Source organism: Anopheles bellator, chromosome 1, assembly GCF_943735745.2.
Source record: "Anopheles bellator chromosome 1, idAnoBellAS_SP24_06.2, whole genome shotgun sequence".
Lineage (NCBI taxonomy): Eukaryota > Metazoa > Arthropoda > Insecta > Diptera > Culicidae > Anopheles > Anopheles bellator.
Genome location: NC_071285.1, coordinates 21575024 through 21602396, shown reverse-complemented (window position 1 = coordinate 21602396; position 27373 = coordinate 21575024). Strand labels below are relative to the sequence as shown.

The following is a 27373-nucleotide window of genomic DNA, read 5'->3' as shown; positions in this document are numbered from 1 at the left end:
GACGCTGATGAACTTTCCAAACATAAGTAGGATCGTTGAGACTTATTAGCTGGAAGCTATGGGACTCACGCAGCTTTTGCAACAAACAGTGCATCAAATCACTGATGTAGTCATTTGTAAGGATCAACACCGATGACGATTCTAGTCAATTTCTAATGTCCAATGGATTCATGTCCAACGGTTCAACAATTAGAATGAAGATACCAGACCACACTGGAGGTTTTGCTACAGAATGCACTTATAAGCATATTTTTGGTGTTGTACAAAGGTGTTGCCCGTGATGCAAAGATTTGTCGCAGAAGCACGTTCCTTAACATTTAATAGTAATTTTAGAAGGCGCGTCCTGTAATAATTATAACGATGAAGGCATATAAGAATCAATGCAGCGTCCATTGATCAGTCTTTCATTATTATTGTACTTATAGTTATAGTCTTAAAGTAACAGATTAATGCCAAACATGCACAGAAATGATTTGAATTTATTTTTATCAGAATTGGTTTTAAGTAGCATAATTCATTGATTACTCTGTCTATCTGTCTTTTTACTATTCTCTATTCCTTTATTTTTTATACTATTCTTTTAATTTATGCAGTAATGGAACAGTCAACTTTTCGCTCGTTTCCATCTGTGCACAGTCGAACAGAGTTGAGTCAACTAATCGCTCAGAATCTAGCCTCCCATTTTAAAGTGCGTCAAAAATAATGTTGACATATTGAACACTATCCTTAAGTACATAGACTACGGCAAGGATAAATCGATCAGTTAGCGTAGAGGTCGAATCAGCCACCAGGACAACCAGGCACCGTTTTTGGTGTACGTCGGATGTAGGTTTATAGCCGGTCAGTACATTTTAATAGTCTTCGGCCATTGAACGATGATATATTCGAGTCACACACATCGCCCACTTTACGATGTGAATGGCCATTTTATGTTGCCACAGGTTTAGACCCAAAACCTTTCAAAACCCACTGTTGATCTGCCGCCGCCGATGATCGGGCGCGATGTTTATGAAATTCGATCACGCTCACGATCGATCTCCCGAACTGTTTCGCGGGCGATTAAAAACATTGCTCCGTAGTGTGGCGAACATGGGTTGGATCGAATAACTGCGATGGGGCACGGGAGAGTGGAAATAGGTCCAGCCAACCAACCAACCATCGTCAAAGTGTGTCCTATATTCGCCCGCCTCGGTCCGCTTCGAATTGATCAACTTTCTCTCACCCGCGCTTCCAAGAAGCACTGCCAAGTGCCAAGAGATGTAGTATGTTAGATTAACAATTATCACTCCGGAGTCGGATGATCAGCTTCGGGGGTCTAGGCAGCCCCGCATCGATGTACCGATGTATTGAGCTTGGCCGGGCGGAGGGACGAAAACCATGCACTGCTCTGGTTCAATAAATTAATACTCACTTGTAATGACCACTGTTATCGTGCTCTGCACGAGTGAAAGCACGTGGAAGACTGTGGCCACAAAACGTGGTAGTTTACGGCCATTCGGTCGATCGCTAGCCAGGTGATCACGGAGATCGAAATGAGCCTATAAAACAGAAGAACCCATAACATCAAATTATTCCCTCAACTTCTTCCGCCAGTAGGTCAAGAGAGGGCGCCCCAATTCAGGCGTTCCACCAACGCACCGCAGTTCGATCGAGGTGCGCTTCATTGACAAGTAAGGAAGCGCTTGTCTTGCATCGTCGAGCCGGCTTGCGCCATTCATTCGCAATTCGCGGGGAACGGGAAATTGTAAAGTTGGTGATGAAATCATCTCCTGGAGTCTATCCGTTCGGACGGAGGTACTTAATTGCTAGACTCGCGGACGGACTGACTCATCGCACGTCCGTGTCCACGAGTGAGATCTCAGTCGATCCGCAGAAGGATCAGTATGGGTCAGCCAGCGCCGAACATCCGAAAGAACGCCAGCTCGGGTGGCTACTACTGCCCTGGATCCTGCAGGGATCTTATCATTGCATCTTGTGGAAGGAACGAACGTACACGGGCGATCGTAGATAGAGAAGCGGCAACGATCGCGCACTCCACTCGGGGAGTCCAATTCATCCAACTCCAATTTGGACGTTGTCCACGGACGTGGACTTCAAGAAGTGCCATTAATTAAGAATTAAGGCGCACGCACGCCAACGCACGGACGGCAAGGCGGATCATTAGCTGTGCCTCATTTCACCATCGGAGCGCACTCCACTTCTTTAGGGCATGCGGATCAATTAAGTGCGGACCCCCGCACGATCCGCCGGCCGGGCTGGAACTCGGATGTTGTCATTCCGGCAAACCTGGACAGTGACATTCACGACGGCGCTGGTGACGTTTTGCGGTGCGAGTGCTGCCCTCTGGAGTTGGCCCTCTCGTCGGTCGATCGATCGGCCGGCGTTGATTTATGAAACTGGATGCCGGTGGTGGTGGTCCTTCCTTTTACGGATGCACGGGGCCGGCCCGGAGTTGTCGCTCGCCCTGTTGCAAATAAAAGATGAGGGACCGCCGCGGATCGGTTCGGTTTCAGTTTCGCCCGATGAGGGCAAGGTGCTGTGGGCCGACCGAGCAACCCGCCGGTCGGTGGGTTATAAATAGGTTCAGGAATGCTGTCGATATTATGTAACTCTGAGGTGGCCCTTGCGCGAGCGAACTGGAACTGGATTCGGGTCTCGGTGTCACGACGACTCGGCGCAAAAGGGCTGCCAAAGTTCACGCGAAAGACGGCCCAGGCTTTGCGGCTTTGCGAAGAAAACTACCCCCGAGAGAGAGAGAGAGAAAGAGAGAGAGAGAGAGAGAGAGAGAGAGAGAGAGAGAGAGAGAGAGAAAAGAAGAGAAAGATTTATCGGCAACACCTTTCGGGAGGGTCCCAAGTCCCTTGGCCTCATTTGACTGCAAAACCGAAAGAAGGCTCAGAAAAACTGGCAGGAACTCTCACGGGCAGGTTGTAAATTACCGGGTTTGGGGTGCCCTCAGTAATTTCGCGGACGCAACGTGCCGGGCGAACCCAGGCGGGTGTCGTAAACTGTGGTTTTATTGTTTCACTGTCGCCGTCATCTGGTTTGATGGGGGCTCTTCCCGAACTTTGTAAATGATATCCGTGTATGTGTGTATGGGATTTGCAAATAATAACGGTTCCATTAGGAAGTCGTTAATCGTTCAGGTGTTTTTTTGTTAAACAGCCACCCAAGGAATTAAGCTGCAAATTAAAGAAATTTGTAACGTTTAGGTAGGTTAATAAGTTTTTGTTGCCAGCCAAAGGTGCTCCGAGGGCACTTTCTTGTTTCCAATTTTGTCCTTGTGTCTAAGCGGCTATCAAATAATCAAGTTCGCCAAATAACACAAAAACTCAACTAAGCAACTCAACAAAACTATTTCAGGTTGATAGTTGGTTAGCTGATTGTCACCAGTTATCTATCTAGTAGTTATCTATCTTATCTATATAGTGATCTACACAAAACGCCGAATATTACAGATACGTTTCTACATTCCTGTTTAAGGGTATAGTTTAGATAAACTCTATTGATGTTGGTGATATTTTATTGAAAATAAACGGTTAAAATGTATGTGAACACAGTTGAGCAATAATAAGATAGGACCTTCTAATCTATTAAAAAAAGGTTACTCTTTAAACATAATGTTTCCTGCATAAATTGTTGAAACGTGTAACTTTGCGCAATATTGTGTGCTGCATTAAAACATTGACAGTGTGACAAGCATATTTCAATGCTGTTTGCAATGCGATTCTAATCTGAATTATTTAATGATTGAAGGTTTTTCACTCTTGTTAACAATTTGTTTAGCATCGATCAAAAATGGTTAAAATGCAATTGCCCGTCTAATGTATAATATGTATTTCATTTCAATACCCATTCAATGTATGTATTTTTTTTAAATTGAATCATACGATGAACGAAACGCAAAATAAGTTAAAAAAGGCGATGAGCATTAACATAAAAAATAATTGCCAATTTTTAAGGTGAATTTCGACAAAACAAAGTCCATTAGATTAAAAGGATAGAAGATCAAAGTCAATCACAATGCTGACAACAGGTGTCTTTTGACATCAATCAATCATCAATGAATCTTCTTATTGATAATTTTAAACTATGTTAATTTCAACATATTTTTGAGAACGATGAAACCATGCAAATATTTTCAAATGGTACTATAAGCCATTACTGAGAGATACAGTAAGTGAATAAAACACATCAAGAAGAAGTTTACCCAAAACAACACTCAGGTAGTATCCCAAACAATGAGTCGCACTCTGTTGATCCTGCTCCTTTGTTCAATATCCCACTAGTAGTTATTCATACGATCCATCTAGCGTTACGTCACCGTCAACTCAATAGGGTGGGCCCACAAGATAAGCGAACGGAACATAAATCACAGTTCGTAGAATCCGCGCCTGACGATATCGTCTTGACAATTTAATGTACCGGGCCGGGCCGGTCAGTTCGTTTCCTCGAAAGCCATTTCCATTGCCGGCACGCATTTCAGACTAAACGTCCGTTATCAGTGTGTTTGTCGGGTCAACGTTTTGCAGAAGATAAAGGGACCTATTTGTCCTTCGTCTTCGAGTTGGCAGTTGGGTGCTAAATGCTTCACCTTAATAAGTCAGCAAAATTCCCCTTTTGCTTCCTCGCTGCTCTGCTGGTGGCGCCGAAAAGGGGTCACCGATTGGCAACTGAATGGATGGATTGGCGGCAATCGGGCGGCAACATAGTTGACGGAATGGAAGCCCGGGCCTCCTACACCCGGGTAACAGCATAAACACGACACCTATTTGGATTTAAATGAGCCCCGAACGGCCCCGGACGAACAATTAGGTGTCTGTTTTCTTTGGGGCTCGCACGTTATTTTCGCCTCAATTCCACCACCCGTTGGGTGGCTGTTTGCTAGTTTGCATTATTCATGAGCATGAGCCGCGCGAAAACGTGTCACCGTGCTCCGTGCTGCAGCATAATGTTGGCGGCGCGCTAATAACATAACTCAGTCGGCACCGTTTGAGAGGGGACAGGCCCCTCAACTAAATAAGACATAATTGAGCAGCTCAGTATTTCGGAGGGACATTTTTTTCATGGTGGCGCACGACTGATAAAGCACAATTTATGTTTTTCGTGACTTCGATTGGGTGTCATAAAGGGTCCTTCAGCATGAATGCTGACCACGCCCGCGCTCTCAGTAGCTGCATCGGGTTCGACCCCGTGTAGGGTTGGCTCACAGCGCAGTGTACGCGATCTTTGCGTCTGCATTCGATATGGTTGACAGCCATTAAAAGGATTGATCCGCCTTGACACAAAGAATGGTGAATTTGGTAAGAATAATGGACAAAAAAACCACTCTTCTTCTATTTTTACCGGCAATCACAATCACTGAGCTGCCTTGGCCTGCAGCAGAGTAAATGTTAGCCTTCTGTTGCTTTCTGTAACAATGTGATAACCCTGTTATCGACTCCGGGGGGCTCCGTGGCTTCAGATTCTAGTTCACGCACATACGTCGTTGTGGTATGGGAAATAGCCGGACCGCGAAGGGCTTGGCGCAAAATTCGATACAACGTCGATGGCCTGCGTAACCCCAATTTCGGACGCACCGGCCGAGCGCATCCGCCACAGGTCAGTTTGAGCTGTGACAAAGTTATGCTGCCCGTTCGAAAAAAACCGGTCCCCAACCGGCCACAGATTATCACTGGTCCGGTTGGTCCTTTGCACAACCTTTACCCCGATTGGTGCTGGTTGGTGCCAACGCCGCCGTCGCCGCCGGGGTATTCCCATTTCGCCTTCACTGTTTGGTGTTATTTTCGGTTTTCGGTCAACAATTGGTATCGACAAGGAAGGCAAATAAACACACTCCGCCTGTGAAACAGGTCCCACTGACCGAACGTCGATCGGCGGCGCTTGCGAAATCCGCCGGTTGCCCGCGGGTTGTCGAAAATCTGCGTCGGGGGCCACCGCGCCGCGTCCTTGAGAGGAACGCAGCATAAACGCAGCACCAGCATTGCTCCGGCCGGCCCCGGCAAAGCTTTAGATCTTTCGACGCCGAGGCGACGAAAGCGAAAAAAAAAAAACAGATGGTCGAACGCGACATTTGCTCGGCAAAATCAGGTTTATCGTGCCGGCCACGGAAGGAGAACTGGTCCGGCCGTTGCGCAGCGCTCGCGCGAGTGATGAAAGATTGTTATGTGTGGAAAACCGGGCGAACACCTGGGCGCCTGCAGAAGGCAATAAATGTTATCGGCTTTCTGGGCCGCTGCACGGCACCGAGGATTTGTTAATTCGCTGCTACCTACGGCGGCAGGGACGAGTTCTCTACGTTCGGGAAGGAATTTGAAACGTCCCACAAAAACAGACCCTCCCGGTTTGTCCTTGAAACCGAATTTGGACGGAATTTGGGTGTCACCAACTTGTGCGAACGGGAACTGGAGAAGAAAATGGTTGATGATCCTTTCCAGGTGGGGGGTGTACAGCTTATGCTAATTTAAGCTCCAGATTGGGGAGCAAACTTGCTTCTCGCCGTTCCAAACCAAGCCACAAAAGAAGCCAAATATTTGTCCTGCAGAAGGACAAATAGCTTCGTATTGTTTAATTAAGATCGTCCGTGCAGGCGGGGTCGATCAGTAAGCACAATTTTATGTTCCGATTAATTTCGCACCATCACCAGCTAGAGACAAGCCGATAAGCCATCACCACAAGCTCAGGTCTTTCTCTAGCTGTTCGATTCGAAGACCTACAGAAGAAAGTCGTAAATTTGGTCCCCAACAAAAAAAGAGTCTGTCAGCTCCACTATTAACGCCACAGTAAACAAACCGCCTCGGCTCGGCTAATCGGGCCTTTGATTTCTGTCCGAAAGTGTCACCACCGAATCCCCAAAAACATAAACATGCTAAAGGGTGCGGGAGAAATGCTCTCCCCACCAAAACTCGAAGAATGGCGGCGCTCTGCTTAGCGCTCTGTCACCTCGTATCACCAGCCCAATCTGTCGACACCGATCTGGAAAAAGCTTTCAGAATTTCGACAAATAGCCGTTTGGTGGTGATCTGAAGTTTGTCATTCCGCGGGTCCATTTTCGGGTGCCCATCCTTTCCTACGGACATTCCGAAGTATGCGCCAATGCCGCAATCAAAAACGATTCTAATCGAATCGAATCAATTAGCATATTTTTTGTGCGATTTGGCGTATATTTTATGGTTTGAAGTTTAAACGGGATCGCCACAAATTAAGGATCACTCAGTGGCGGCCACCAGCCAAACAAATGGTTGCCGTGGCCTTTGGTTATGTGATGTGTGTTCAAAAGGTCCAAATTTTTTGGGTCGATGTTGAACAACTTTTCCGTTAGAGAAACTGAAATCTGGTGAAATCTAAGATCAACCGTTACTAAAATTATCGAGACACTATTGTTTTGTTGTGTTGGATACTGGATAAAGAGCACAGCAATGGAAACATTACAACTTACTTACTTACTTAATCTGGTTACAACCGCCGAGCGGTCTTTACCTGCTCGACATTACAACATTACAAACATTACAACAAATAAATTTGATTTGCGATTTGATTTTGATGCGCTCAGATTTGCTTCGGACAGTAAAAATCGGCCAATTCGAGCAATTTCGAGCAGTTTTAATTACTGATTACAAACCGTTGTCTCCAAAAAATGACGAATCATTTACCGTAATGGAAACACATTTTCCAGCTTCCAAACCATCAAACACGGCACCGAAAAGCTCTTTACGAGGTAGCACTCGTAACCAACCTGCGATCTGCGCTGGTGCTCCTGGTGATTTTTGTCTTAACTCTAATTTACGACACGGACGACGACACGGACCGACTGCAACTGCACAGAAAACACCTTTCGCCAAGTCATTGCACTCCCCAGTCGGTGTTCTCTGTCTCGACCTCCCAAGAGAAAGGCACGGCAAGCGCGGTCTGATCGGGTCTCGGCCGCCATTCCGTGCCTGTCTGCCTGCGCCCGGATTTGCAGAATTTCAGCAAACCGGAATAATTAAAACACGATCCCCGGCGAAGGTGCGAGAAGCTGCGCCGAACTTGAAGGTCGTTTGCAGCACGTCACCCGGTCTGCTCGGGGTGTGCTGCCCGTAGGACAATGGTCCATCCACAGTTGGTCCATCCAGCTCGTCCGAAACGTGTTCTACCGAGGGGGTTCCTGGTCTAGGAGATCAAGGTCTGGGAGAAGCAACGTAACGCGTGACGGATCGATCGATCGGCAGGCAGAAGAATGCGGACCGCTCTTCCTTTTGGAGCCCCCACACAGGGGGATCCGGGTTCGCCATCAGCGATCAGCGAAATCGACGATAAATCTTCGGCCGTAATGACTTATTAAGATGCAATTGCCGATGCAACTGCACCAACTGGCGTCGGGGCGATAAAGGACTGGTCGGCGACGCGGAAGGTCTTGTCCATGCGTACGATGGTTTCTTCGCGATGCTTCCTGACATTGACCTGAGTTTACCCTGCGGCTGTCCGGACGGACCGAATTGGTCCGAGGAAACCTCTTCCATATAAGTCGTCCAGCTACGGGAAGCGCGTCTGTGGAGGTCGAATTTCGTGTCGGGCTGTCGGGTGCCATTGACATTGAAGCGGTACCTACTGGTCCGTTGGCTGTCTCGGCGCCGCACTACACTCTATAATCATAATCATTAAACTTCGCCGATAGAGGGTGTTGAGAGACTCGGGCTACGGTAACGATCATGAAGACGTCGTCTCGTGCGTCGTGTGCCTGCGTTCATTGATCTCGCTGTCCCGATCGAGGTACGCAGTAGAATTGCCCCAGGAATTGACGCCAAGGTATGCAGACGCATACTCTCGGGCACGGCTGGTAAATGGTTTACATATTTTGCGTTGGCCACCGGACATGCCCTCTACTCTTCGCCGCCGCCGTCTTCGACACCTTGGTCCGACACTTCCGCGCCGGAGCACGAGATGCGCGTTACAGAAATGGAATAATTTATTTCTATCGACACACGCCACACGACGCCGTTTAGAGGACCATTTCGGCGTCCTCCGGCGGACCCCAGACCTACGCTCGGCGTGTTTCTATTTCGCGCGAAGCCCACACTTCGCTCCGGATACTGCTTTGCATTCTTCCGCTAGCTTTCTGGGACCTCCTCCAGCTGCTGCTGCCGCTGCTGCGGAACCTGAAACATTCCTACTCAAAGCTCCTGGAGCCAGGAATGGGACCGCTGAGAGGTGTTCTCGACCCGACTCGGCGATGACTTCATACTTCCGCGCACCAGTTTTGAGGACTGTTTAGGCGCCCCGAGGAGGTCCCATTTCGTTCTGCAATGACCTTTTGCCCACGCCCGAAGAACCTGAGAGCGGGGGCTCCTGGACGTAGTTCTTCCGCCACGTTTAGCCCACAAAAGGGCTGGCTGTGACTCGAGTTGGGGAACTAGCTATGGGTCTTTTTGGGGATCGCCAACACACATAGACCGGCCTGGACGTGGCAGCCTCTATTTGAGCGATGGCTGGGTTTCTGTCACCTCCAGCTCCCTGGACCCTGAACTAAGTAGGTGTCGGCGCGTCACGCCACGCATAACTGTTGCTGACTCGCGGTGACTATGTAAATGGGCAAATAATTCATGATCGTTTCCGCCTATAAGCGACCCGCTGGCGCTGGTTTCGGAATGTGGCAATTCGGAACTGTCATGTGTCATGTGGAGAATTCGCTGTGTCCACAAAACGCTCGGGGTCGGGACGTGAAGCGGATGTGAGGCCTCGTCTGGGCAGACTCTTAAGGAAGTTGACCTCATCGGGTCCGCGATGACGCCGACCCCCGTGAAGGGTGTGGTTATTCATGTTTAATGAGCTCATTATTGGGGGGTGAGATCTGGCCGGCCTCTCAGCTGTGCCGCACGGTGCGTAGCTTTCTAACGCCAGATCACTTAAACTGTACTTTCAAAGGTAATTTATTAAATTATGGTGATCGAAATGAACCCACTGTGGGTTTGAATCCTAACAGATCGAACAAAAACTTGCCAAAGGCTCGGGATGTCCGATCTGACTCGTAAAGCTTGCTGTTTCGGACTTATTTACTGCGATGCACGTCGCTCTTTCGATGTTCGCTAAGTGATTTTATAATCGCCCGTCCGCAGCCCCGGACAAGGCCGCGGGGCTCGCGATGTTTCGCAGCAAATAATAAATGGGCGGGCGAATAAATGTGTTACGCATCATCATCATCACCATCATCACCAGCTGGGTTCGGATGGTAGCTTTCTTACATTTCGAGCGAAAGTGTTTTACGCGTGGCAGCGCAATTTAGTGGGCAATTTGCAGATCCAATTGAATCGAGCTCAACTGAGCATGGATGTAATTTTCGGGAAGAGAAGATGCACAGCGAGACAAGCAAGGTTGAAATCGGTATCCATGGGGTCTAACGGAAAATGGTGTCCAGTTTCATACTTTCAATTCGTTTTTGCCAGTTTATTCGATGCGTGTCGTATTTTACCATATCAAATTTGAAAACCGAATTATGCATGATAGAGAGGGTTGCGATAAAGAAAAAACGTGAATGTCTAATGATAGCGATATACTTTATGTAGGCTACTGATCCTTGGAACTGTATGAAAATTTTAAGATGATTGCTGCACAGGTCTGTACCCAAAGAGAGAGTAAGACAATTTGGGAAGAACAACTGCTAATATTCATGATAACATTACTTAGTAATTTTGAATGAAAAATACATAACCGAGCAACGGTATTGCTAGTAGTGGATGGATTAAAATCTGCTACGCATCCGTTGATGTTGATGGTCGTTTTCAACACTATCCCGATCGACTTTGAACATTTTTTACCACTTATTCAATTTTGTTTTCGATACAGCTTGCTCACCGAAAGTCTTTTTCAACATTGTCAATCTTTTTGACAGTGGAAATTTCACTTCGCGCATAAAGTTTAATGGAACTGCGTTGTTGAATAGTTTCAGACGTTATGAAAAACGAAGAATTCACATTGAATTGCTTATACCCGTAGGGAAGCGTACCAGAAAACAATAATTAGTATTTTACGTACAATTTAACACAGATGTTGGTGACAGTGTTGCCAACATAGAAATAGAAACATTATTTCAGTGTATCGAATCACAAACAATTTAAATTTAAATTCTTCTTCTTCAATTCATCTTAATCGACGCTATTTTGATCGATGCGCAATCCATGCCCCAAATATCGACAAAATAGGCGTTTCAATGTATAGATGTAATTACTGAACCAGCTACTGCTTAGAATACTACACTCTGATCGGAAGCCGAAAGGTGACACGTGTCGTGTCACGTTCCCTCAATGATGAGTCATCCGAGCGTCCTGATTCGACGATCACTCCAAGAAACCACCAAGCAACACAATCTCACGCCATCTCAAGCGGGAGGGTGGTAAGACAAACCCACCACCCAGACTGACCCAAACCGGCGGGGCCGGCCGATGTCTGCCGATGCTGCCACGCTCATCAGCCGCACGAATGGCCATAAGCGAAGAGCGGCCAAGAAACCCATTTTCGCAACCGTCTCGGCACGCACGGCTTCGTGGCGGTCCGTAAAAGGCATTCCGAGGGCAAACCACCTTTTTAAGATCCGCACCCTAACGAAGTGTTGCGGCGGGCCTCGGTCCCAACCAACTTGGACGTCCGGTTCTGCCACGGAGTCGGGGCTCCGTGACCTCTCCGAGGTTGGAAGAGCCCGATACGTCAACCTTTCCGGTTGCTTCCGAGGCTTATCCGGGAGGGCCTACCATTTTCGGACGAAATTCTCCCGCCGGTCAGCGCTCCCCGGGGGCGTCAGCAAGAAACCAGCCGACCTTCCCAGTTCCGAGCGGGCAGATGGGCTTGATTGCGAGGTGCGAGGTCTGTGGCGCTCGACGAAATCAGAATAGCGCAAGCACAAATGAAGGTCAGCAGAGCCAACCGGGCAGAGAGCTTCTGCCCCGGAAATGCGTCTCCGTCCGTCCGGGTGGCGAAAGAATTATTACCGCGGCCGGCCACATTCTCTGATGAGTTTTCTTCCCTTGCCACGGCTCTCTTGATTACAGATCTGCCTGCACGAGTGTAAGCGCCCGCTGCCCGTTATCTGCACATCTGCACTGCGGTCCTTCGCCTTCGTCCTCGACACCGTCGTCCACGGGTAAGTTATCGGCGTACTCTCTGGGTGATATCAGGAAGTGCGGCGATTGAAGTACTACGTCAAACCCCGAACGAGCGACGGTGGGTTCTTGAGTGGTTCGCGGGGTTAATTAGCTTGTCGCATGCCGGCGGTAGGATGGATGATGAATCGGTTTCTGGCGCCCGGCAAGGCCGTCAGGCAAAGGAAAAGTAACGCGGAAGCACCGTAACCGTAATCCATTCCATTCAGTCATAAGCGTCATAGTCATAAGCGAATGACGAGGCCTTGATCTTTTCGATTCGCATTTCATTTTTGAGCAATTTCTCTTTTATCATTTACCCAAATTCTTCTAGAATGGATTACCAAGCACTGAATGCTTTCTCTCAGACAGTTTGCTAATTTGCATGTAAGTTATAGGCGCATTGCTGCAAGTCTGTTTTAACAAGTTTTGTAAATAGCTTCTGTACTTTTTGCTTATTTCGTGGTAAAGTTTCTAGCCCGATTCAAAGGGTAATCTGTATTATACTTGTTATTTTATTTACTTTACTTCCCCATTCGGTATTACACCAATGTTTAACGTTCTAGTTAACACTTTCGTTTCTAGTTGACGTTGCCTCGTATGAGTTTCGTAATTAACAACAGTTTAGTTCAGGTAGTTTGAATTATTTTCTCAATTCTTTTGTAGTTTTTATGTTTTTGTTTTGATTTGTCCAAACCAAGTCCCTATTTTATTCTTTTATTGCTGTTACTTGATTGTTGTTAGGTTTGTTTTCCATCATTTTAGCCATAGTTGTTGTGTTTTTCTTTAAGTTTTATTACTAGAAGCTTTTCTTTTCGTAGGGAGAAGATTTGACGAATTGACCCAATGTTTCGGGTCTTGTTATACAATCATTTGACAATTAATTAATGCCCGCGTATGGCACAGTGCATGGCCTTTGATCGAGTTCATACTTTTGCACTTCAATAATATTTGCTTCATGTCTCTCTCTCTCTTTCTCTCTCTCTCCCTCTCTCTCTCTTTCTTTCTCTCTCGCTCACACGCACCCCATGTGTCTGATGTTCGTTTGTTCTATTTCTTTTCGCCTTTTTTCCTCTGTCTCTCTCACTCTCTCTATTTTTCTTTCGCACGCAGTGAACTTATGAACTAGCGCTAAGGGTTTAGGTAGATCGTTGGGCGCGATCGCGCGAGTCGCGGGTGACGCAATCGGTTCGATCGGTGTCCCGTGTGTCCCGGTGCACCGGTGACAATGACCGGCGGTGGTCCCGATACTTACACCCGACAGCGATAGCGCCGTCTTCGAGAGAGTCTTGGGCCGAGATGTCGACGGCGGCCGCCGATGGTGAGCCGGCCACAGTAACCGCGGCCGGTAATGGCTCGGCGAGCGGACCCCGTGTCTCCTTCAACCGAGACGTCCATGTGAAGCGTATCGGTTAGTGCCCTGTGACCTCTTCTTTGCCTCAGCTCCTGTCAGCTATCGCTCTGTATCTTGTTCGTCTACGTCCGCACCCCCGTGATGTGTGTACTTCAAACTAAAACGCGTGCTTTTTGCTCTCTGTCAGTGTGTGTTAACTTTGGGGTCATTGGAACGAGGTGATAACACAATCGGTATAGGCCAGGAAGTGCCAGGAGTTGAGTAACACACCGCGGCGCATCTGGAATGGCGTCGCCGTTCCCGCACCCAGCGACCTACTAATTGGCACCGTAATCCATGTCTGCTGCCGCCGAGTCGCCGACAGTCAGATCTAACACAATGTGCCCACACTTCAGGCACAACGTAACCAACACGATAACACACTTACCCTGTACGTTGTAACCTGCCCTGGTCTGGTCCGGAGTGGTCGATAGCGGAAGTGCGCAACGAAATGTCACACCTGCGCGTGATAGCTGCAGGGCGTTTCGGGTCGTACGTACGGAACCGGTCCCATGGACCAACTGTCCGCACCCTACGCACTCGGCACGGCCAGTTAGAATAGATGGCGGTGGTTCTATTCCGGCCGGCCATGGGTTGACCGTGATCCGGACAAAACGAGAGCACAGACCGTGGCGCCTACGCACGGCCAACGCCAGAACCCCGTCCGGGATGAGTCCGTTTCCTTGTTCGATTCGGAGAGATGCTTCGGAGGTTACGCGTCCGGTGGCGTCATCGCCTACGCGCCCCATTCGGGGGGTGGCGCACCTACACACGTGTGACCGCCGGGCGCAGCTACTTTGTCTGGTCCAGCGCAAGGCGCAGGAGATCTCCAGCACGTGTGGGCGCCTAGCGGGTTTGTGCTGTTTTCGGCACACTTTCGCAGAACGGGCGGGCGGCTGGATGATTCCGGTGGGACAGTGGGACACAGCCACCGTAATGTGGTGGTCATTAGGTTGGAGAAATGGTGAAGTTCTATAAATGATAAGAACTGGGCGATCGATCAGTATTCAGATTTTCTCAAGTTTGTCGTTGAGGTAACCACATAAGTCATGTCCACATGAATCGGCCAAGCCGGCGCCCAACTTTCAAAATAATCTCATTTTCCGTTTATCTGCCCTTTTATACAGGGTACTTCACGAAAGATATTTTTTTAATCGACTTAATATTTTTCGATGCTTAAACATTGATTTCAAAGCTTAATTCAAGATTTTTTTTCACGAAAAACAAATGTTGGTCAAATGGACCATATACATTTTGTTAAATAAGTACCGGCAATTTGTGATTTAAAAAAATGCTTTATTTGATTTTCGATTTTTTTGTTGCGTAATGTTGCTACATATGTCACTCACTTATGTTGAAAATTTCGGCAATTTTTAAAGCTCAGTTAATTTTTTACAGCTTTTTTGTGTGAAAGAGTTTCGTCTCATCGGCGATTTCTGCCCTCTCCTAAATAAATTGACCACCAAGCGGTAATTTGAGTTTAAAAAACAAGAGAAAGCCATAGGGGCCAGATTTGGGCAATACGGTGGCTTTGGTATCATTAGTTTGTAGTTTTTGGCGGAAAATTCGCACACAAGCAACGATCTTAAACTTCGTATGCACGTGGTATGTTCAAAAAATTTCACGACATTTGGGTTTAATTTTTGGATTTCGCGTATGTGGCGGATTGCTTCGCACAAATTGCGCATAACTTGCAAGTAATATTCGTTATTGGCCGTTCTATCCATCGGCAACAACTCATGTGGCACCACGACCCTGTAATTGAAGAAAACTGTAAGCGAAACTGTTCACATTCGCCCAAACTTTGCTTTTCGACGTTTTCATCTTCTCGGCCCTCTGAAAAAATTTTGAACCACTGATAAGCACTGTTTTTGATCTTAATAGCTTCACTATTAGACACAGTCAACATTTTGAATGCGTCCGCGCTCTTAATTTCGTTTTCTACACAAAATTGGATATAGATTTCTTGCCATCCATTTTTTGGAAGAGAAAAAAATCGCCGATGGGCCAAAGCACGAGCACAGTAAAACAGCTGTGAAAGATTAAGTGATAATTTAAAATGGCTGAACTTTTCACCATTAGTCTACATTCACCATCTACTGACGTGTGTAGCAATCTAACACCACAAAATAATCGAAAATCGAATAAAGCATTTTTTTAAATCACAACTTTCCGGATACTTTAATGTCATAATGTATTTTTGCCACTACACAAGCTACTGCTACGTATCTTGTGGTAGGGTTATTCATTTTATCACGTTACGAAATCACAGGGCTGGCATTTTCCAGTTTTACAATATATCTTTCAATCCAGGTGCCAAACTGTTAGTTTAGTGTCTGCTTTTTTTGAAAATGGGTTGTTTAACAACAAAACAACGTGTTAAAAGTGTTTAAACTTATTACAAAACCAAGAGGCCGAAACATTTGTTATCTTTTTTTCGTCGACGAGGCACATGTTTCTCTTGGTGGCTAAGTAAACAAGCCTCTTATGGCAAAAATTAAAAAAAAAAGATCATGGCCTCACCTGGGGCCGTTATATCCAGAAAAGACTGTGTGGTGCACATTATGGGCTAGCAGCGTCGTAGGACCACATTTTTCGAAAACCACAAAACGAAGGAAGGACCATTCCGACCAATACCGCAAGATGACAACACAAGCCTGACAAGCCTGCAACTTTGGAGCATTCGAAAACTAACATTTGCCAAGTTATGGCCGAGGTAACAACCGAAGATCCTGTTGCCATAGATCCTGAGGCGGCAATATCTGAACGATATTATGTTTCACGCATAATGGCAAAGCACAAAAAACATGTCATTAAAAAATTTGAAAATATATTTCATATTCTTTTAAAAATGTTCATGTCTTTCCTAAAGTTCGTTTTTGAAACTAAGAAATAGCCCTGTCGCCCTGTAGCCCTAAGAATTCACCATAACAATAGACAGAAAATCTAGCTAGAACTTCATCATCTAAACATGGCATAAATCAACGTTTGGTTCGTGTTTTTGGCTTTTCTGTGAATTCATTGTGCTGTTCATGAACGTGTCCAGCGGGCCAACTCAGAGTTAGAGTTGGAAAAGAGGCTATGCTTCCTCCATGGCACTTCGGTTTCTGACAACAGGGCAATTACCGAAACAGAACTCGCATGGCGTACTCCGCAAGGATGTTTAACCTTTTCATTTAAAATGAAGCTTTATTGTGCCGTTAATAGCGGTAATCCTACGCACTCGATTCGAAGAACATGGCCATCGGGCGCCCACCTTCTAACAGAGCTTCCTCTCTACAACATCTGCTCATCTGGGCTTCCCTGTGCACTGAATCGAAAATTAAGTCAGTCTGTTTGCCCTTGACCGATTCGATTAATTCGATTATCAAACACAACCGGCGATGATGGTTCAACCTACACCACGTTTTTTCCTGCCCATGTTCTAGATGGCCGACTTCGGCGTTGATGCTCGCGAACGGAAACGGAAGCCCGCGCGGCCGAGCTGTGTTGTCACCGTACGTGCCGCCTACTTTCGAAAGCTAGGGCTTTTCTCCCACGACACGTGCGTGGGGTCTATCGAGTCGAGTCACAGTCAAGGGTACTCCACCTGGGCCAGTGACGACGGTGAACGATTTAATTATCATAAGCGATGCGGACACAGATCGTCGTCGTGTCGCGGTCACAGTCCAACACTTCAAGAAGCACAAACAACATCAAACATGTGTTTCCGGTGACCTTTTTGGTGGTGGTTCCAACCCACAGTTCAGCAAACGGCTTCATTCCTGGCCGCGCCGCGTAGCCATCGTCTAAGGATGACGTAGAAGACCCAAGTGGTACGAGTCGGCACCGAAGATCGGCCTCAAGATTAGACCCGACAGAGCTCAAGTGCCCAGCAATGGGATCCTCTGCGGTTCCAGGAACGCTCGACTCGGGAGACGTAACCACGGATTACGCAAACCGCGTCCGCACTTATTCATCCAGAAATATTGTAATAGGCACTCCAATTGGCCCTTGTTCCCCCGTAGCCGTGAGATTATTAACTGATCCCCGCACGGCCGGTCCCATTAGTTGCTGTCCTGACAGTCCATTACGCTTCTGCCCTGACTAGACCAGGCAGGACTAGGCAGGACAGGGGGTTTCATTTTGTCACACACGCACCCCTCTGCATCCCCAGGAACCTCTGGGCCGTTGGGCATAATGGGCGGTACCGGCGTCACGGTCACCGGCGGGGCTGCTCACCAACCTGTCACAGGAAGAGGCACGATCGAAGGCCGACGCAGCCGCCGCCGCCGCCGCCGCAACAAAGTTGCAATCAGTGCCGCACCGATTCCATTTGTACCTGTCAGTTGCAAATTACAGTGGCCACGCCGAGCATCGAGGGCACACGGGTTCCGTTTTTCGGGGAGTAGAGGTCTGGAAGGTCTGGAAGGTCTAGGGCACTCGAAAGGGTTTGCCCTTTCGGTGGCGTGCCGTGAAGACCTTCGGTAACCTTGGTCGGAGGTAATTCCGTACCCAGTGAGTCAGGTTACGGACGTGATGTCTAGGTGATGATCGTATTGGTGGAGGTACTTGCACTTACGCCAGCCGTTGCAGCTGACTGCAAACGATCAGGCGAGCCATGCGGTGTAAATGTACTCATTCGTGACGAAGAGCAGTTTTTACAGATTGTTTGATTTCCTTTATCCTTTATCTTCTGTTTTCGTTATCTTATCTTATTATATTTTATTATTGTATTTAATTTTGTAATTGGATTGTTGCCTCTGTTTCGCATCGCGTTTCAGTTTTTCAACGTAAATTGATTCAATTTAATTTATTGTTTTATCTTTGAGTCTTGATTTACACTAGATTCAGATTTATGTATATTTTGTTTCATTTGTTCATTTGTTCATTTGTTTTAAAGTTGGTTGTTAGTTGCTTTGTTAGACCGTTCAAAGTATTTGTTTCGTATTTTATCTTGTAGTTTGTGTATTGAGTTTATCTATGTTTTGTCTCGCTTTTTATTTTAACAGCGATAAAGTGTTTCAATTTAGTTTATCTTTTTATGTATCTTGCTTTATAGTTGATTCATCAATATTTATGTATATTTTGTTTTATCTGTTCTGTTCCGATTTGGCTCACCATTATTATTCGACCATATGTTTTCCATTCGTCTATTTGCACAAAAGATTGATATTGTTTTACATAATTTAAAATTCAACTAGCGTTCTTAATGAATATCATATCCCTAAGTGCGAAGCAGTGTAAGCGAGAAGCGAAGACATCGATCGTAACAGCTTACCCACATGATCACTACCGTTCAGCGGTGCCCCTGGATTATGACGCCATAATTTCTAAGGCCACCTGGCACCCTGCTGAGTGCGCGCATGTTTGTGGCAAACATGTGTCACAGGAGAACTAATCAACCCTTATCGATGCTCACGCAACCCGCTAATGCGGCGCGCCGCTCGATTGTGCCCCGAATGCGTAAAGTGGGCAAATAAACAATCGTTTCAACATCCGCCCGTCGTGCACAATAGACCGTGGAGTAGTGGTAGGTAGTGTGCGGCCATCGATCGCCACCAGCGACACCAACGGAACGCACCCGGTACACGATGTTTACAAATTTCGACCCAACACACGCTGCTCGTAAATTAGAGTCAAGTGCTGAGTGGGGTACGTACGGGTGCACGCGGCCTTTGGCAGCCTTTGGCGCGGTACTCGGGCCAAGATGGCGACGGCAGGTGGCACCGGAGCATAACGCGCAGCTCGCGTTGCTCGGGCCATTGATTGACCGTGCCCCGCGAAAGGTTGTCCGCGGATTAAGCAGCATTAGCGCTGCGTGTTAGCCCGAGCCCCAGGATACCTGCGGGCACTGTATGCGGGGTCGGTCGATCGCGGTTGCGACGGGAGTAGCACATTTGCATAATAGCACAGCATAGGGGCATGAAGCGCTGCAGTAGAAGCTGTACATCACGCAAAGGCGCTCGGCGTAATTTATGCGCAGGCCTCCCCGGCGACGCAGACGCTTTGATGGACAAGAAGGGATTTGTGTTTTCTCGCTTCTCAAGAGAGCCAAGAGCCCGATCCACGCGGCCCAAGAGTTTTTTGGCCCCACAGATCTCGGCATTCCTGCCGTAGTTCCCGTTCCCGTGCTGCGGGCACAGTGAAAGGCACCAGGCTCAGGTCGGTCGCAAGGTCGTCCACGACGACCGGCCGATGGCTTGTAGGGCACTCTAGGAAGTGTCCGACTGCGATCCGCGTGCAGCGTTTTATTCAACGCCCGCAGTACTGTGGATGTGTAATTAATGGAACCAAATCGAACCCGGAGTTTCCGCATTGTCTGTAGCTGCGGCTTAGACTAACTTCGGTGGATTGTTGTTTGCGTTTTTGTCTTCCCGACCGAACGGGACGGTCATTGATTAACGATGTTATATTCCAATTAATACCATTACGACCTTCACAGTTCGGCACAGTGTGGAGTCCATGACGGAGTGGAAGCGAAAAGCACATGAACTGCAACGTCCGATCGGTACGCCGTCCATCGGTCGATAAGTCACGGGTCTGCCACATAAATGTCTGTGGCATTATCAGATCTTCAGATTGTTATCAGATCAGATCAGTCCTGCCGCCGGTGGTTTGTATCACTTGGGCATTTTGTCGGACATTTGTCTATTTTGCACCGCCTCTTATCGGATATCGAAGTATCGATGGGTAGAACAGCTGATAGTGTGTCTTTGCATGGAATCCATGTTTAATGCCATGTTTCCAAATTTACTTGTGCGAAAGAGCAGCTCGAGGCTCTGATGTTCATCTGAGCACAAGAGTCCTAGGAATTAATATCTTAGCACTAAGTATACGGACAGAGAGGCGAGCTGAGGACAGTCATATTTTGCGAACGCAAGCTGGAGAGAGATTCCAATATGGCTGGACGTAGCTCCGTGGAAGAAATAGAGTTGTATGATGAGGAATAGATTAATATTCCTGGCTGGTAGATAATTGCTTGCATGCGTCCTACACTCGCTCGGGAATTCAATTTGGATGACTAAATTTGAAACCGATCATGGCTCGAGATAGTGGATCCTTGCCATACTTCATAAGGTAGTGCATTCACTATTTCGCATTGTTATAACTATCGAAACTCCATGGTCATGTCGGTACTCCAGGCAGCTTATAGGAACATTTTAAGCTTAGTCACAATAGTTTTGTTATCACCATGGATTGCATGACATAAATACCCCTACATAAATAAATTGAAAGGATTCTGCAAGTTTAGATGTGAACAAAATTTTGTTCACCAACTTCCTTAAAAAGTCGACTATATTAAGAATCGATAACGATCAAGGCAATACCTTATGTTAGTGAATCCTAAGCTCGTAACGAAGTCCCGTGAGTCAATAAAAGCTATGGTCAAATTACATTATGCTTATTATTACAAATTTTACTTCGAAACGATGGTCAAGATTGGCAACGGCTCTAGTACTCTTTTATGTTGAGATAAGAAAGGGTAGTTTCAGGGATCATTGACCTATGTACTCTACTCTACGAGCCTCGTATATTGGGGTTTGCACAGGCCTTTTTGTGGCCAATATTCGGCAATAAATGATTACTTTTGTTTTAATCAGTGAATGGAGGTAGCCCAAAAGCCTGGGTTTCCTGGGTCCTTCGGCGTGGACGAAGAGGAAGACTAACAGTCGTAAAACTTTAGTTTATCTACTCAATATTCGTTCTTTATTAATTCTCGATCACCCGTGGTCGGTCTGCAAAGTTATCGGCTTCATATTCTCAGCTTAAGCATGTTTTCTTCTACGAATGGTACGATCTTGATAACAATCTGATCCGATACGTATTGGGCTGGCATTTCGATTACTAATTATGACGTAGACCCTGCGCCCAACTCTGTAGTAGGTAACTCAACGAAACTAATTAATCTTTGATACTGTAACTGTAATTCTCTGTGGAAATGGCGGTCCTACAGACCGCGTGGAATTGGTGGTGTCTGTAGGACCTGGTATAGCGGTGTCAATGAGTGGCTTCAGTGGCAGCGCTTGGTAGCTTCTTCCGTGGAACGGCGTCGAGACGAACAAGTCCAAGTCGCATCCTCTCTTCGCATATAATCCCTAACACACTGGCCTACTGCTAAACCGTGTTCCCCGTTTGCTTTCGTTTTCTCCCTCTTTCTCTCTCCCGTCCCGCCCCGTCTCTCTGTCCTGGCCATCGTTCTTCCCGGTTGCAGGCCCCCGTACCGAGCCGACCCGTGTCCAGACCCCGAACGGCGCGGTCCGTAAGGAGCACCCGGAGAACCTCTCGCAGGAAGCGCTCCGCAAGGAGGCCGAGTTTGTGCTCGCCCAGGCCGACCGGATCGATCGTCGGGCGCGCTCCAACAGTGCCGGAAGTCCACAGTCCTCGGGTCCAGCGACCGACCTCGGTTCCGATCGTTTCAACTCGCTTCCATCGCGCACGAAATCCCACCCGAAGCGAGTGTCCCGCTCGTCGAGTGACGCCGCGTCGAAGAAGCCACCGGCCACCGGGAAGGGAGGTCTGTTGAATCTTTTCGGCGGCCGGAAGTCGGCCGCTCCGGCGCAGGATGATTCGTTGAGCGCACCACCTCGACCACCACGCCTCGCCACTACGAACCTTGGCCGGAGCAAGAGTGACGTCGGTAGCTCGGCTGGCGCGGTCAGACCACAGACGCAAGGTCGGGCACGGGTACGGGTGCCTCGCAGGGCCACGCAGGAGCTGGGCGAATTGCGATCGATCGGCGGGAAAAAGCATGATCCACTGACACCGATCATCGAGGCCGCCACACCATTGGAGAACGGACCGCAGGTCGATCCACTGACCGTGTTCGTGCAGCGTGCTCGGGCCGTGTCCGAGGAACCGCAGGGTGCAGGGCGCAGGACCCTGGCCAACAACTCCTTCACGCACCACGGCATGGAAGCCGGCTCGCGGTCCGTGGGGAACTTGCACAGCTCGCAGCTACCGCCGGAGAAGCCGCACCTCACGAAGGGCGTCACGGTCGAGAGTATCGTGAGGCGGTTGTCCAGCGAGCGGCACTCGTCACCCCCACCGGCCCAGATCGTCAGCGGGGGCTTCTCCTACACCCGGCACTCCGAGCCCACAACGACGACGACGATCGGCAGTCGGACCTACACTACCTCCGAGCGGGAATCGGCCAAGATGGCAAGACCCTCGACCGGGTTCCTGGATGCAACGCAACGTCCCAGTCCGCCACTGCCCAAGTACCGGCTGGACGAGGCGGATCACTCGCCGCGCTCGTTGTTCCGTACCGTGCGCCACACGAACAGCGACGAGGACGAAGGGCTCGGCGGGATCGACTATAGCCGCCACGGGCACGCCGCCCCAACGCCGCGCTACAAATCCTCGGCCTATCTCAGCACCTCGGGGCCAGCCATATCGCCGCCACAGGAGCGTACGTCTCCGAAGACGTTCTCGGACGAGGATCACCTGATCACGCCCCACATCCGCTCGACGCCGGTGTTCGGCGAGCGGGGCAGCTACACGACCAGTAGCTACACGATGCACTACCGCGGTCAGGCCGACGGCAAGGAGCACCTGCCGGAGTTCCACGAGCTGGCCCAGCGCCGCGAGATCCTCGAGTCCCGGATCCGGTCGCGGATCGGTTCCCGGGATCTGCTCGATCGGTTGTCACCGGAACGGCCCGTACCGATCCAGCTGACCCCGGGCAGCGCTGGGAGCGGCGGAGTACACTACCGGACCACGGTGGATCGGCTGCTGGAGCGTGAGTCACCCCGCCGGACTCTATCGCCGACGTTCCGGGAGGTGGACACCCAGAACGGCCTGAGAGTCACGCGATCGTCGTCCTCGAAGAACTCGCCGACGGCTGGCGGGTATGTGGAAACCCACGTCACGAAGACGGTCGTCAACCGGGACGGGAAGCCGGTGTCGGAGGAGTACGTCGAGCGGCGCAAGTACCCGGGCGAGGCGGTGGAAGCGGTCAGCACGTCGAGGACGATCTACGATCGTGACGGCTCGGCCGGGCGGACCGAGCTTAAGCGCTACAACCGGGTGGTGCCGGAGCAGCAGCAGACCGGAGTCAGGCACGTCACCGACAAGGGTGACTCCGGGATTGAGAACGACTTCCGGAAGGACTCGTTCAACCAGGAGTTCATGGTGGGGTAAGTCCCGTGGGGGGGGTTGTTTCCTGGGGGAGACTTGGAGTTCAGACTAACGCTAGAGAGATGCCCCGTCCGCAGGAACAGGTTTACGCTGACGGAGAACGTTGGCGCCTGCGAGGACTTCCTGCGCATGGAGCGCACCCACACGAACAGCTGCATGCGCAAGCCCCGGCGGACGTACGCGTACCGGGAGCGAAGCATCGACGATGGATCGAGGTACGATCCACGTTTGGATGACATTTCAACCAGCCGCAGCTACACCCGCGACTCCGCGAAGCTGAAGACCGAGAAGAAGACGGGCAGTCTGGCCAAGGTACGTAAGGTTTTTGGGGAAGTTCCTCCGCTCAGTTCTTAATCGTCCAACTCGTATCCAACTCGTAAACAGGTGAAGCAGTTCGTCAGCTCGACCCGCAAGAAGTTGACACGACTGGGCACGGACGACAAGCGGGAGCCGGGTTCCGGGTCACGCTCCGGAAGTCTGCGCTCGGACAGTGATCCGTCGCGCGTTCCGGACATCGCCACCCGGAGGCGCCTCTCGACGCCCAAGTCCAGCCCGTCGTCCGCCAAGCGGTCCCTTTCGTTCTCCCGGAGCTCCAAAGTGTCGATGGCCAACAGTGCGACGCCGGACGGGCAGAAACCACCGTCCACGAAACCGGAGTGGTTCAAGTCGTTCGATCGGCTGTCCCGCAAGAAGCTCCTGTCGAGCTCGAAGACGAACGTGGGGAACGGGGACACGAAGACGCTTCCTTCGCCGGCCAAGCAGACGAAGAGTTTGCGCTTCTTCGGTGACACCGACACCGAGTACGCCGAGCAGCCGTCCTACCGATCGGCACGGTAGGTCCCAGGAGTCCCAGGTCCAGGAGTTGTCCAGTGTGGCCAGCCTAACAGTGTTTGTGTCTTTCACAGGAGTAATCTTTCGAAAACGGACAAGAAGTATCGCAGTGCCCACGATCTGGACGCGGCGCCCAAGATGCGCGAAGCTGCCCGGAACCGCTCGTCCTCGTTGCACAACCTGGACGAAGAGGATGAACTGAATCTGCGGGTAAGTTCGGGACCAGGGTTTACAAACGGCCTCTAGCTAATCTCCTCCATGTCGTTCGCAGGGCCACTCCAGCACTCTGATTCGCACGAGATCGCCATCGCCGCCACCGTCAACCTCGTACAGCCGGCAGGAGCGGAGTATGTCCCGGAACCGGACACACCACCGATCTCGTGAGACGAGCATCGATGTGGTGGATACCGACCGACCGCGATCCCAGACACCGATGCGTCACGGCACGGGTCGAAGCCGGACCAGCGAGCACAAGAAGCCCCCGGTGGGGCCACCGAAACCTGCACGCACCTTCGAACGGCGGGACAGTTTGAACAGGTAAAACAGCGTCTGGGCTGGTCCCTCACTCCTAGCAGTCACTCAGGATCACCCCCTTTTTCTCGACCGCAGGGACATCGATCGAATTTTGGACAGCTCGGGAACGGAGGGAGAATCTAGTCAGCAAAGTCAGCGCAGCGTAGTCTTTCTGCACGCCACTACTGGTAAGTGTGCCCCGGGGTGCTCTTGACGGGTGGGCCACATTCTAACGTGTCCGGTTTTTCCGACCCCAGTTGGAGATATTCCACATCCGCAGATCGCGAACGCCCGCCGGCGGGCGTATTCCCGCGAGTCCCTCAACCAGTCGGTTGCCTCGTCGAAGAAGGTGCAGCCGATGACGCGCACCGTGTCCCGCTCCATCTCGGTGCTGGCGCCCTGGAAGCCGAAGAACATCCGCGAGGGCTACGAGATCGACTACCACAAGGAGCAGCAGACGAAACCGATCTCAACGCTGCCACGCCCGGGGACGCTGAGCCGCTCGAATCGCGATCGCCGTCAGTCGGCCCGGGACGACCCGGACTCAGACAAGAGTTCGGCGTTCGAGCAGTCGGCGGGACGCTCCAGCGTCGCCTCGGAGCAACGTAGGTCGATCGGTGGTGCATCGGTGGCCACCACACCGTACTCGTCGACCACGTTGCCTAGCTCGCGACGCGTGAAGGACTCGATCGCCCACTACCCATCGCGCACCGGCGGCCGCGATGGCTCAACCCTCAAGTACCGATAGTCGCGCACTCGACGGAGGCGAATATAAATTGTTTCACTGTTACGGCGTACTGGAGGATAACGGAAACATAAAAAAGGAAAAGAAGTTTGATGTAACCAGTACGACGTAGAGCAGGCCGGTTCCCTCGTGTTCCGCTATCTTCAACTCCCGCACGGTGCCCCGTTTAACAGCACTTAAGCAAGCAAAGTCTAACTAGATATTGGTTTTCGCGCCCCACTTACGACTGACCCCTTAGCGAAGCGTACCCGATGGATATGGATAAAGTTTTCCTTTCCTTTTTTATTTTATTTCGTTCAGGTTTCTAATAATCTAATAAAGACATATGTATAGCGTGACCCGCAAAAAATTAGCCTGCGTTGATATCGGTGTTTGATTTCGAAAGAAGTCGCTTCCCGAAAGAAACCAAAATATCTGCAAAATTGTGCACAACGTCCATTTTGAATGCTTCCACAACGTACGCAGCCATCCGAGCGTGCGGTTGAACCCTGCAGCTGTCATTGGGCTTTGTTATTGTTTTGATTCGGGGAAATTCAACCCAAACAAGTGTAAATTTTTTCTTCAAAATAATGAATTCGCCAGAAAAAGTAACCGAAATCAGGCCGGTAGTAGATATGCTCTCGATATTAAGCATACTGCTGGTCGCTGTGATGTGGGGCGCTACCAATCCGTTCATTAAACGAGGCAGCAACGGGTACAACGAACTGAAAGCGAAATCGAGGATAGGTCAAGTTTGGTTGGAAATACGATTCCTTATCACACGCTGGCAGGTACGGGCCGATTGGCGATTTGTTTGTGGGTTACCCTTAATTTCCTTACTCCCTTTGAATCATTGCAGTACATTTTGCCGCTGATTGTGAACCAACTTGGCAGTGTTGTGTACGTGCTCACCCTTCAGCGGACAGAGCTATCGCTCACCGTGCCGATGGCGAACTCGTTAACGTTCGTGATTACCGCCATCACGGCAAGGCTTCTTGGGGAACGGCAGTCCGGCTGGAGTAAGTACCTTCATCTGCTACAGTAATACCGGCGACACTGCAGTCTTATTGAAGCGAACCATTGTGCTTTGTTGTTGGCTTTGCAGAAGTCTACGCGGGCATGACGCTTGTGATTCTGGGAACCATCATCTGCAGCCTAGATAAGATACTGTGATACGTAGCTTGTAGTAGGAATTTAAAAGGAAAACAAAAATTTAACATTAACAAACTGGATTTTCCAGCCACAATTAGTGCATACACGTTAAGGTGAACCGTTTAGCTTAAGATATTAGCATTACTACAAACCAAGTTAAACCCATTTTACCAAACTCTGAGATGGGGTTTTAGTATTGAAAGAAATCGTTCAATGGACACGTTACTGTTTCTTTAAAATACCTTCGCACGTGAAATTTTGTGTTTTACGAACGTCTTTTATACATAACTTAATTCGTTTTTGTTCTTCACAATATTCGGAGAAATTTCAGGGGGACACTAGGGAAGCAAGTACAGCGATTAGAGGTTGACAAAATACAGTATTAATAGAGCTGCTAGGCTATAGTATCGTGTTTATTTCTCCTATTCGCTTTCTCAGCCTCAAAATCCATTAAAGTCCAGGAAAGAACTGCTTCGTTTCTTACTATGTTACTCGGAGCATCGATGTTGAATAAAAAAGATGTAACCATTA

The 27373-nt window shown here is 49.2% G+C and overlaps 2 protein-coding genes across 2 annotated transcripts; both read left to right on the top strand.

The window, feature by feature from the left end:
* The first annotated feature begins 13409 nt into the window (after positions 1 to 13409).
* Positions 13410 to 26046, top strand: LOC131215211 (uncharacterized). Its single transcript, XM_058209599.1, has 8 exons — positions 13410 to 13521; positions 21698 to 23621; positions 23700 to 23934; positions 24007 to 24455; positions 24528 to 24663; positions 24725 to 24990; positions 25063 to 25154; positions 25224 to 26046. Exons 1-8 carry the CDS (start codon positions 13410 to 13412, stop codon positions 25712 to 25714), a joined length of 3705 nt encoding a protein of 1234 aa, XP_058065582.1. The 3' UTR covers positions 25715 to 26046.
* A 234-nt stretch (positions 26047 to 26280) lies between these two features.
* Positions 26281 to 26938, top strand: LOC131216714 (transmembrane protein 234 homolog). The gene is made up of 3 exons (XM_058211271.1): positions 26281 to 26481; positions 26550 to 26709; positions 26796 to 26938. Exons 1-3 carry the CDS (start codon positions 26281 to 26283, stop codon positions 26861 to 26863), a joined length of 429 nt encoding a protein of 142 aa, XP_058067254.1. The 3' UTR covers positions 26864 to 26938.
* The last annotated feature ends 435 nt before the right edge of the window (positions 26939 to 27373 follow it).